Here is a 12887-nt window from a genome sequence, read left to right as displayed (position 1 = left end):
AGTTCCAGGACAGGCTCCAAAACCACAGAGAAACCCTGTCTCGAAAAAAACCAAAAATATATATATATATATTTATATATAATGTATAATATATATACATTATATATAAAATGTATAATATACATTTTTGACTCAAGAAACTACTTGAAAATTGTGATAAACCTGACAGTGTTGACCCTGCAGTAGTAAATATTTAAGTAACCTTTGTGCTGAAGCTAAGTCTATGCTTTTATTTAAGGTTCGTAAAGGAAAGAAAAAAATACATGTAAAAAATTTGAAAGGAACTTTTGTTTTTTACACATATTGAGAAATGTATTTCTAACTCCCTAATTATACATATTTGTATTGATACAGACAATGACATTTAAAAACCAGTGGCCATAATTTTTATTAGCAAAATGGTTACAGTCATACATCAGAAACTCATAAATACAGAATCAGAAAATAGCAAAAGTAACTCACTCATATGAATGTGACATCTTATTTCTTAGATTGTCATGGACTGCACATGACATGGTTTGCCATTGCTGCTGTGTTTAGTGGGAGGTGGTAGTTCCATGCAGCCATCTCCTCATCCATCGCTGAAACTTGTCATCTCCTCAGTGGCTGAAACTGTATTCACTGCGTCCCCATCCTACTATGTTTGTATTATTGTTATTAGAAGTAGTACTCTTACTACTACTGCTGAGACCACGTTTCTCTGTTTAGCCTGCCTGTAGACCAGGTGGGCCTCAAACTCTCTGCCACTGCCTCCCAAGTACTGGGTTTAAAGGCATATGCCATCACCACCCTGCTTATTTTTTTTAATTTTTAAAAGAAATTCTTTAAGAGTTACAATAAAAGACAAAAGCAGAGCTTTCACTTGCTTTATTAAACCATATTAGCATTCTTTCAGGGACAAACACACAGACTAGTATGCCTTAGTTAAGAAACCTTCTTAGGAAAGAGAAGTCAAAAGGTAATTCCAGGACTTCCCTCCTGTGGAATTTACTACTCTGGGACTCTGGGCAGCAGTCAGCACCTGCAGCTACTCAAATGCAGTGACTCCCCATCTGAAGCCTCTTAACAGTACCCCTGGGAAGGAACCCAGGTTTGCAAGCCACCTGTGTCTCTTATCGCCAGCCAGGGATCCTCAGCGCTCCTGCCGCAGACTTCTCCACAGGTCCACTTGTGTTGCGAGTTCCCCCTGTCTGTAATGTGGACGTTCCCATTTAACATGACCCTATTCCTGTTGGTGTTCGCGACCAGAGGCCATGTCTGACAGCAGTCTGACCTCAGGGTACTCCTCATTCGTCGTATCAGTACTCTGCATCCCTTATGCCCGTTAGAGCACATCTGTCTGTCTGTTGTCAGTATTTTATCTGCTAATTATATGGCACCCTACCATAAATATTTGATACAGTGACAAGGGGGAGAGTGCTGAAAAGCTTATCTGTAGCAGCCTCACCATGGCTTCACCTGTGTAGGTAGGGTACATATGCTTTGTATACGATTTCCAAATACCATAACGAATACTGATTTTATAACACAGCGTCTGCCTTTAATTTTGTGGTCTCTGGGGGGGGGGGAATCTCATTTAAAAATTCTACATGGTTTAGGACAATTAAGGATCTCAAAGAAGCATTTACAATATCAAGACCCACTCTGTTTTCTAGACGGTAGGAAAGCAATACCACTTAATAGGTTAGCTGATCCCGCGCACTCTCGAAGCACTTCAGAGTCATTTGTCTGTCTAAGGGAGGGCGTGTTAACACCACTGGTTAATAGATGGGAACTTTTCCTCCCTGCACTTATGTATTTGAATTACAGAATCCTTTTTAATAACCTCCTCATCTCCTAAGTATTACTAAGATATTTTTTCTAGTAAGGTTTTAAAAAGTAAAAACAAAGACTTGTCATATTTTGTAGTAGCAAGAATTATACTTAGCTCAATGATTTGTAAGATATTATATTACTCATAACAGAATTACAAAATAAATTTGGAAGAAGTTTTTGAGCTAATGTAGCTTTAATACTTACCTAATTCATTCTTTTCTTCCTTGAGGAGAGCCTGGGGAATCTTGTACCCACAATAATTCAGTAGCTGCATTCTGTTGGCCTGTGTATGATGTTGTTGACAAAGAAAAAGGGAAGAAGCTGTGGTTGTTTCTCTCCCAAGCTTGTCATCGTCTGCTGCGAGTCTGCATCTCTGTATTACTGGAAAGTAATCTAAAATGAGGGCATGTTTTCAGAAACATGAGAGTTTGGGGATGTAAAGGGCACAGACATCCTGCTATCATGGTCTGTTTAGTTATGCAGTATCATGATGGTGAAATTTCCAAAGCCTGCCTTGCCTTTTCTGTCCATAAAAGTTTCCTCCCACTCTTGTTTGTAAGGTTTTAATACTGCATGAAGTATTGATCACCAGGTGGTCTCAATGTGGATCTCTCTAGCACTTCTACAAAGTCATTGTCAGAGAATTTATTCTAATTCAAGGTTAATTAGTGTACCATTAAAATAATGTGTTACAGAAATTAATTACAGTGCAGGTCAGAACATGTTAAAAAGCGTAGTGCACGTGTCTGCGAGTGCATCATCCTTCTTAAAACACGACTGTGTGCCATCTTTCTGGGAAATGCATCCACGGGGAAACTCACCCCGAGGTCCAGTCACAGGTGTTTCCCCTAAAGTAAATTTTGGCACCACATATGACAAACTTAAAATATAACCCCATTACCGGGGAAGGTGTTGCTCATCTACTCTGCCGTCGGAACAGCTAAGGGCTCATAGATCAGCATTAGTTGGTGAAACATGATTGGGCTGGACCTTAGGAAACATCAGGAGCCTGCTTGAGAAGTAGAAATTATCCATACATCCTGTAAAAGTTCATAGTACTAAGTTTTCCTGTTGTGATACCATTCTCATATGTGCACTATGGAAGCATGTCATACTCTGTAATTATACATAAAAGTACGTAGTATTAAGTTTTCCTTCCATGAGATAGTTCTTATATGTACGCTATGGAATCATGCCACACCCTGTGCTTATGCAGCAATTCTTACTAATAGTTGAATTCATGCCTATTCTAAAAGCTAGGATTAAAAATGATAAACTTTTATCTGATTCTTCTTCTACTACTACTATTTCTACTTCTGCTTCTTTTCTCTTTTGAGTCTCTGCATAGGCCTGTCTGTCCTGGAGCTCGCAATGTAGACCAGGCTGGCCTGGAATTCATAGAGATCAGCCTGCCTCTGCTCTCCTAGTTCCAGGACTAAGGGCGAGTGTCACCATATAAGGCTGATTTGCTCACATTTTCAAATTTTTGTTTCTCTCTTTTATAATTTTATGTGTGCAAATTTCTCACAGGATTTTGTGTAAGGGAACAGATAATCACAGGTAGATACAAGAAAATGAAACAAGTAAAACAAGTAAAAACAGTTAAGACAAGGAACTCTGTAAGGAAGGAGTTGTCCTAGCCAGTTATTCAGTTAGTTGAGCTAATAGATCTATCAAGAGAGTCTAAATGATAACAACAGTGTAGGTGGGTTTAGAAAAAGGAGGGTGCCTTTTAAAGTCGCCCTTGTCCCAACTTTTATATATTTAAATGTTTTCTTCAGTGACAGCCAGGGGTTTCAGCTTAATGTGGAAAAACATCTTACTCTTTATGAGGACATCATTGTCCCCCTCTGATGAAGGAGGGTCATCTGTCTATATGTTACTTTCATTGATTAATAAAGAAACTGCCTTGGCCCTTTGATAGGACAGAAAATTAGGTAGGCGGAGTAAACAGAACAGGATGCTGGGTAGAAGGCAGTGAGGCAGTTGCCATGAAGCTCCGGCCCAAGATGGACGTGGGTTAGAATCTTCCCGGTAACGTGGTGCTACACAGATTATTAGAAATGGGTTCATCAAGATGTGAGAGTTAGTCAATAAGAGGCTAGAACTAATGGGCCAGGCAGTGTTTAAATGAATACAATTTGTGTGTTGTTATTTCGGATGTTAAGCTAGCTGTGTGGGAGCTGGGTGGGACAAAAAGCAGGCCTGCTCGCCTCCTCACTACACCCCTCATAGTAAAGTTATACTATATATCACCCATTTATTCAGAAAAACCGCACAACTTTGGGGGGGTTGTCTGTTGGGGGGCAAGATTTTCTGACAGTCAAAAACAGCAATAACACATTAATAGTAGTTGTAAGTCTTTGATATGTAAAAGTCAAGAGTAGTGTGTCATGGGACTGGAGAGATGGCTCAGCAATAAGGTTATTCATTCAAAAGTATTTTTGTTACATTTTATGTATTTATTTGTGCATGTATGTGCACACATGTGTACCTGCATAGAGATCAAAGAACAACTTGCCGCAGTTGTTTCTCTTCCATCTTATAGATCCTGGAAGTGGAGCTCGAATCATCGGGTTTGGTAGCAGTCATCTTTGTGGGCTAAGCCATTTTGTTGTTATTTATTAATATTATTATTATTGTTGTTGTTGTTATTTATATTACCTTTTTCTATTATTCAGATAAGGAAATTGATTAGACCAAAGAAGTTACTGGGCTTGTGTGTGGTAGATCAAAGGCCTTTCCATTGCTTGTTCCCATAGTGCATTTTATATCACCCTCAGAATAATTAATCTACAGTTTGTCATATCTCTTTCCCCATCTTTCTTAGCATATGAAATCTATATTGCCCCTCACATAGAATAACAAGTTCCTTCGTTGTCTCCTACTTACAGGGCAGAGCTCTGCTCCACTGGGCATGTGACCGAGGACATAAGGAACTAGTCACAGTCTTGCTACAGTATGAAGCTGACATTAATTGTCAGGTAAGAGTAGCTCTAAAATGAGCTTGCTTTTCTTCTTTTAATTAAGATTTATTAGTTTTTATTGTATGTGTTTGTGTGTTTTGCCTGTATGTATGTCTGTGCATCATATGCGTGCAGTGCCCAGGAAGACCAGAAGAGGGCACTGCATCCTCTGAGACAGAGTTACAGAGGGTTGTGAGTCTTGGGAATCCAACCCCTGCCGTCTGAGAGCAGCCAGTGCTCTTAACCACTGAACCATCTCTCCAGCCCCTAAAAAGGAGCTTTAAAAAAAAAAGAAAGTAAAGTTCTTGTAAGAAAATTATGAGATTAGACGTCTTAAGGCATATGTCACCACAGGCCCTGCTAAAGATCTCCACAGTGCTGCCACCACCCAGTGGGAAATCCTGTAGCTTACACAGTTACTTCTGCTTTCCGCTGTCCCCAAACCTTGCGACCACTAATCTATCTGCTTCTCTTCTTTCCTTTCCTTTCCTTTTCTTTTCTTTTTTCCTTCCTTTCTTTCTGTTCCCTTCCCTTCCTTTTCCTTCCTTCCTTCTTTTTTTTTTTTTTCTTCCTCTGGTTTTTGGAGACAGGGTTTCTCTGTGTAGCACTGGCTGTCCTGGAACTTGCTCTGTAAGCCAGGCTGGCCTCAAACTCAGAGATCCACCTACCTCCATCCACCTCCTGAGTTCTGAGATTAAAGGCATGCTCCACCACCACCTGGCACTAACCTGCTTTTTTTTTCTGTGTGGTATTTCATGTAAATGGAATTGTGAAATAAGTGCTTTCCTGTTTTGTTTCTTTCATGTAACATATTCTCAAGGTGCATTTTTGTTAGAGTATGCCACAGGACTTTATTCATTTTTTTATAGCTGGATTTTTAATATATAAGCATTGTATATTTTCTTTATCCATTCATCAGTTCATAGACAATGTTATTGTTTCTAACTCTTGGCAGTTGTAATAATGTTATAAACATTTTTGGTTGTGTTCCCCCCCCCCCCCCCCCGCTTTTATGCTTATTTCTGATGCCTCTATTTTTGGCTGTCTACCCAAGAGTAGATTGCTGGAATCTTATAATTTTTTTTCAGATTCATTTTATTTTATATGTAAAAGTAGTTCGCCTGCATTTATTTATGTGCACCAAGTGTGTGCCTGGTGCTATCCTACAACTGGATTTACTGACAGTTACGAGCTATGGTGTGTGTATATTGAGAACTGAACCCAGGTCCTCTACAAGAGCAACAAATATCCCCACCTGCTGAGCCAACTCTGCAGCCCCAATCTTACAGTAATTTAACATGTAATTTTTTTCACATGTAACTTTTGGGGACTCTAAGCTTTTTTTAGGAATTGTTTCATCTTACACCCCCACCACCAATGTTTGTGACTTCTGACTTCAACCATCCTTATTTTCCCTCCTTTTTAAAATAACCATTCTAGTGGATATTACTTTACCTCATGATATGATTTGGATTCACCTTTCCTTAATGACTAAGCAGTACTGAGGTGTGTGTGTGTGTGTGTGTGTGTGTGTGTATGGTGTGTGTGTTTGGTTTTTTGAGGCAGGATTTCTCTGTATAGCCCTGGCTATCCTCAAATTTAGTCTGCAGGCCAGGCTAGGCTTGAACTCAGCAATCTGCCTGTCTCTGCCTCCCAAGCACTGCTATTAAAGGCTATTTTTATGTATTTTAAAATTTATATTTCACTTTATGAACCATTTATGTCTTTTGCTTAATTTATTATTAGATTTATAATTTTAAAAGATTATAGAAACATTTTATGTATCAAGACAAAGTTTTAATATTCAAGACATGTTAAAACTGTTCCTCAGCTTTCTTCTGGATCTTTCTCCATTTCATGGTTTCTTTGAACCATCTAGAATTGCCCTGTGTCTTTGTATATGTTAATTGTTTTGTCCAGATGCCTAGCAGGTTGATGTCATGTTTACTGAATAATCGTTTTTGCTTCTTGTGACTTGCGGTGTCCTCCTTACTTAAGTCTGGTCCTCACTGCAGTCTGTTTCTGTGCCTGTCCTTCCATGACTCTGGTTTCTGTCTGTTCTTAGGCCGAGCTCTTTAAAGAACATAGCTTTGAATGTTTTAACATTGGAGAAGAGAGTTTCTTCACTGTTCATTGGGAATTTTTTCTACAGTTTTCTTCACTGTTTGTAAATGTTTGAAGTTATCTTTCTAGTGTCGTTTCCCTGAACCACTGCCTCCACTAAGTGAAAGCAAACAGCAGGATCCTGTGGGTGCATTCATGTCTTTACGTGATTGTGAATAATTTAAGAGTATTTAAAGGACAGTGTTCCCACGGTAGGTGTTGTCTGGTTTTATTTATTTATTTATTTATTTATTGCCATTCCTGTTGTTGGAATAGTACAAAGCAAACAGCCTAAACCCTGCCTTGTGTGGCTTTCTAGAGCGTTGTTGACCAAACACTAGTTCAGTGCAGAATTGAGGTTCCATGTGGATTCTGGGACAAACTGGCTAGGATGGCTTGTTGCTGGCACAGTGTTTTCCTTGCCCCCTACATTCACATGGTCATTTTATGTTGGTCCCATCCTTTCTTTAACTTTGCTCTTGATGATTATAATCTGATCTGTCTAGTTCCAGTTAATGGGAATGCTTTGTTGGTTTGGTTACTAACATGCTTCCAAGTCAGAGGGCTTCGCAGATTCTGTCTCAGGGTGTCTTTCCCACTGCTGCTTCTCTTTTGGCTTTGTTATTGAAAGCGCTTTTCAAATATGGACAATGCAAACGTAATAAATGGAAGGAGAGGTTCATTTCCCTCACGACTCAATCTTTCTTAAACAATATTATTATTGACTGGGCTTATTGGTTGCCAAAAAAGAAAATCAATTTTATTAGAACTATTTGCTTGGCCATAGATCTTGGTGCTAACTCAGCCCAGGCAGGCTGATGTTATCAACCATCTGAAGAATAACTTTTACTGTGAGTCTGGAATGAAGTGATTAGAGCTGTGTCGGGTTTGTTCTGTTTTCCCGTCATCTTGTTCTTCATTCTCTCATGCATTCCTTTCCTGAACTGCAGTGGCTGTATTCTGTGGTGCTGCTGAGGTTAGAACTAAGGTTTATTTCTAAAAAGCCTGTATGATTTCATCAGTTAGCTGTATACCAGCAAATACTTGGTTTATGATTTCATCTGTTAGCTGTGTACTAACAAATGCTTGGTTTCTTCTGCTTAGTTTTGACTTTTGGCTCCACTCTGGAAGTTGGGTTATTGTCACATTTGGTGTTAGGATAATGATATAAATGTTTATGTGTGTGCACGCATGTGTGTGTAGACACAGTCCTACTTGTGTGTGTGTACATACATTCCTCCTTGTGTGTGTGCGCGAGTGTGTATAGATCCATTCCTACTTGTGTATGTATGCGTGTGTGTAGACACATTCCTACGAGTGTGTGTAGACCTGTTCCTACTTGTGTGTGCAAGCACGTGTGTGTGTGTGTGTGTGTGTGTGTGTGTGTGTGTGTGTGTGTAGATACGTCCTACGTCCTTCTTGAGTCATCTTCCGGCTCTTGAAACTACTCTAAAAACAGGTGACCTTGATACTTCCACCGCTGTACTAGAGCACTCTGATCAAAAGGGCTTTGGAGGGAAAGGCTTCATCACAGAGATGGAACTCAAGCAGGGACTAGAGCAGGAGCTATGAAGGAATGCTGCTCAGCTGGCTTTTTTTTTTAATAACAATCAGGAACCACCTCCCCAGAGATGGCCCCACCCACAGGCTGCAGGGCTGTCCACATCCTTCATTAGTCAAGACATGACCACAGGCCAGTATGATGGAGGCAATAAGTTTTAGCACATGTTCTTTGTAAACAACATGTTATTAGGCCTGTCCCAGTGTTCAGTTCATTTGTGTTTAGTGTGGTCGTTGCTGTGGTTGTAGTAAGCTCGCTGCTTTGCTGTTTCTCTTTGTTCTACCTGCTTTTTGTTTCTCTTTCTTTATTGACTTGTCTGCTGCTAAACAAGTATTTTTGAATTGTTGAATTTTACTTTCTCTATTGGGTATTTATTTCCTAGACCTTATATAAACTACTCTTTTAGTAATAGAAATTGCAAAATAAACTCTCAGCTTATTTTCATGTACCTTAGAGTAATATATATCCTTGTTATGTCTTGAGAAATATAAGAATTCTAGAATTCTGTTCTTTTCTTTGCCTGTGTTGCTATGGTTACAGTATGTCCCTATCTTCATTTTTTTTTACTTCAAAAGATACTTTTTTGTATCAAATAGCCTTTTTCCATAGCATTTTATCTGATACCCTTTTCATTACTTCTTAAACTAACTCCCTGATGCCTCTGATATCTTCCCTTTATCTTGAAAAACTGACTGAAAAGTTTTCTATTGATTTGGCTTCTAGTGTTGAATTGTCTCACCCTATATTTCCGTGAGGATGTCTTTTTCACTTACAGTTTAGAAGTATAATTGTTATTGATATTGATTGATATGTTGGCTGAGGACTTTGCGTCTTTGTTTTTTGTTTTGTCTGTCTTTCTGTCCTTTGCTGCTGTCCTTGTATTGTCTTATAACCCACATATTTTCTATAGAGGAATTAGCTGCAATTCCTATAAATAAAATGGACAAATTGCTTGGAAAAAAACTCATCAAAGTTACAGAACTTTAAAAATGTTACTATCCTTAGATGTATTTAACATATTGGAATTATAAAATTGACTTTAATTGTTCAGAGTCATAAACTTGCTCTGATTTCATTTAGAATTTTCCATATATTTCATGTTCCCTGTTTTTTATTTGTTTGTTTGGTTGGTTGTTTTGTTTTGTTTTTTAACTTTACACTGCTTCTAAATTGTGGTCATGAACAGGGGAGGATTTGTTATTTTTCATTCTTTATTGTTGTTAGTTCATGAGCTTTGTTTTTGTTTTGGGGCTTTTGGGTTGGATGGTTGTAACTGAATCTTCCTCTATGGCCCATACTAGACTGGAACTCACTATGTAGCCCAGTGATCCTCCTGCCTGAGCCTTCTGAGGATGTGAGTCACCACTACCATTGTCTCTATATTTTTGGGGAACCACCTCCAGTCTCTAAAAGAGCAGAAAATGTCGGGCTTTTTGCATTTTTAAATTTATTTGTTTTATTTATGTGTACAAAAGTTTGCCTGCATATATATGTGTGTACCACATGCAGTGGCCCCAGAAGTCAGAAGTAGCCATCAGATGCCCTGGGACTGACGTATAAGTGGTTGTGAGCCACCATGCGGGTGCTGGGAATTGAACTCAGGTCCTCTGCAAGAGTAATAACCACTGAGCCATCTCTCCAGCTCCAGGCAGAAAGTGTTTTAAAGACTACTTAAGATTTTTGTAGACATCCTGTTTTCTTACACAGGCTTTGGCTTCAGAATACGAACCATGTAGAACAGCTACTAAGCTCCATCTGAGCCCTTGTGCAGGACCTCTAATGGTGCCAGAGAAGCAGCAGCAGGACTAGTTGATGTCTCTCTGTAGCCCTCTGCTGTTTTAGCTTACTTCCTTTTGCTTCCATGATTCCCACATGTCTTTTATAACTACAGTCCTGTCAATTTTTTTTTTTTCGAGACAGGGTTTCTCTGTGGCTTTGGAGCCTGTCCTGGAACTAGCTCTGTAGACCAGGCTGGCCTCGAACTCACAGAGATCCGCCTGCCTCTGCCTCCCGAGTGCTGGGATTAAAGGCGTGCGCCACCATCGCCCGGCTCCTGTCAATTTTTTAAAAGATGGCTCAGTGGATAAAGAACTTGACACAGAAGCTGAGTGTCCAGTGCACATGGCGGCCTGCTTGTAATTACAGTACTTGGGAGAGCAGAGACATGTAGATGGATGTTTCCTGTCTCCACTGCCTGATCCCAAATAACTGACTCAGGCTGATTCTGAATTATAAATGCTCAGCTGATAGCTCAGTCTTATTACTAACTAGCTCTTACGTTTAAATTAACCCATTTCTCTTCTTCTATGTATTGTCATGTGGCTCATCTGGCATGACTTGCTTCCTGGGCGGCTGGCTGACTGGCATCTCCCTCACTCTACCCTTCTTCCCTGCAGCATTTTCAATTTGGCTTTCCTGCCTAGCCTTATTCTGCCTTGCTATAGGCCATTCAGCTTCTTTGTTAACCAGGATAATAACCAGAGAGTAATACATATTCACAGCATACAGGAGGATTATTCCACAGCAGAAAAGGCATATCTCTAGAGTGAGATGATTAGGTTAGTAGAGTCATCAAGCTTTGGATTGGGCAGAGGTCCTGCTTGGGGTGTGCTCAGGAAACACATCTGACATCCAACTCTGGCCTCCACATACACCACCTCCACATGGCATCCCCCCCACCCCCCAAAAACACAATGCTGTAATGAGAAAATTACCTCAGTTCATTTTCTTACACTACTTAGAACCAGAAAATAGCCATGCAGATGTTTTACCTCTTCTCATTTGCTGTTTTGTACTGATCGTTTTCTGTGCCACTCGGTGTTTACAGGGGCGTGGCTGGTGAGCAGCTAGAGGAGAGATCAGTGGAGTTGAACTTGAGTCTCAGAATTATAATAGCAGTGTTTGAGCTGTGACGTTCTTACTGCAGTATGTAAATTACCACATTTAATCAATTTTAAGATGAGCTTTGTTTTCTTTTATATTTTAACATCCTGAGATTGAGAAGCCTCTGTTAACTAAGTAAGTTATGACGGACTGTATTTAGGAAGAAGTGGTCTTCAGGTACCAGTATGGTCAGTTCAGTTAAGTACATCCACTGCTGTGCTGGTTTTGTTACTTAAGATATTTCCGAGTGGTTGGAGAGATGGCTCAGCAGGTAAGAGCTCTTGCTGCTCTTAGAAGCCACAAGTTCTGTTTCCAGTGCTTACATTAGGTGATTCACAACGACCTCTAACTCCAATGTCGGGGGCCTAAATCCTCTGGCCTCTGCAGGCACCTGTACTTATATGCACATATCCCAAAGAGACAGACACGTAATTTAAAATAATTTTTAAAAATAAATCTTAAAATCTTTTTTAAAGAAAAATGACTATAATTGCATATTGAAGCAAAAGTATATGTAGGGAAACAAAAGTAGGAGTAAAATTGAAATTAGTTGAACAAATGTTCATCCTAAGAATAGCCATTCTTTTATATTTATGTATGTATATGTAAGAGAACAGGTATACGTAGGTTTTCAGAGAAAAGGTACATTGTGTGCTAATTAAAACTTAGAAATAATACTTTCCTCCCCAGGTTGCTTTTGGTCATAGTGTTTATCATTGCAATAGAGAGAAAAGTGTAGGGCAGAAATTCTGGGTCAGCACACTCCGGGAAGCGATGGCTGCACCTCGCTCGGGCTGGATGCTCAATGTGGCAGTGTTCAGGTCTCCCCCTGGTAAGGCCTTGGAGGCACAAAGAGGTCGTGGAGAACAGCTGAGGGTCAGAGTCCCTGCAGAGAGGCCAGGAAGCCTTAACTTCAGTGGATAGCCCAGCATATTGGAGATTCCAGCACTGGGTGATGACCACCAAGGATAGTGGCAGGTGTGGAGTGAGGTCAGCTTGATTGATGATTGATGTGGAAAGATATAGCCTTCTATGAGTGCCACCCTGGACAGGTTGTCCTGGGTTACGTAGAAAAAGCCAGCAGGGTGTGTGTGCCATGAAGAACAAGCACTAAGAACTAACCGCTGTTCCCTTGTGGTTCCTGCCTGTGTTCTTGCTTGAGTTCCTGCTCTGACTCCCTCAGCGTTGGACTGCAAAGTTGCTTCTGGCCAAGGGTGTTTGTCACTCCCCAGTAGAAAACAAACTTGGACAATGTGTTTTCATATGTCCCTTCTTTCTTACTTTATTAAAAATGTTAAATTATACATATATATTAAATTTATTTTAAATTGTGTGTACATGCATGTGGGTGTATGTACGGGGGAGGGCGGTGCCCATGGAGGTCAGAGGTCTCAGATCACCCTGTGATCTGTCCAGTGTCCATGCTGGGAACCAAACTTGGGTCCGCTACAAGAACACTGTGTCCTCTTAATTGCTGAGTCATTTCTCCAGCCTATAAATTATGTATTTAGAGAAATTATTTTGTGTGTGCTTGTGTGTTTGTGTGCACGTGTCACAAC

The 12887-nt window shown here is 40.0% G+C and overlaps 1 protein-coding gene across 1 annotated transcript in view; it reads left to right on the top strand.

Annotated features, from left to right (window-relative positions):
* Acbd6 (acyl-CoA binding domain containing 6) overlaps window positions 1-12887 on the top strand; it is a 146324-nt gene that overhangs the window by 68023 nt on the left and 65414 nt on the right. The window contains exon 6 of the mRNA XM_050135160.1: window positions 4710-4799. Within this exon, the coding sequence (XP_049991117.1) occupies window positions 4710-4799 (90 nt within the window). The remainder of the gene's footprint in view (window positions 1-4709; window positions 4800-12887) is intronic.

This window comes from Alexandromys fortis, unplaced genomic scaffold, assembly GCF_014885135.2.
Source record: "Alexandromys fortis isolate MF-2015 unplaced genomic scaffold, M_Fortis_MF-2015_v1.1 scaffold_21, whole genome shotgun sequence".
Lineage (NCBI taxonomy): Eukaryota > Metazoa > Chordata > Mammalia > Rodentia > Cricetidae > Alexandromys > Alexandromys fortis.
This window is presented reverse-complemented; position numbering and strand designations above follow the sequence as displayed.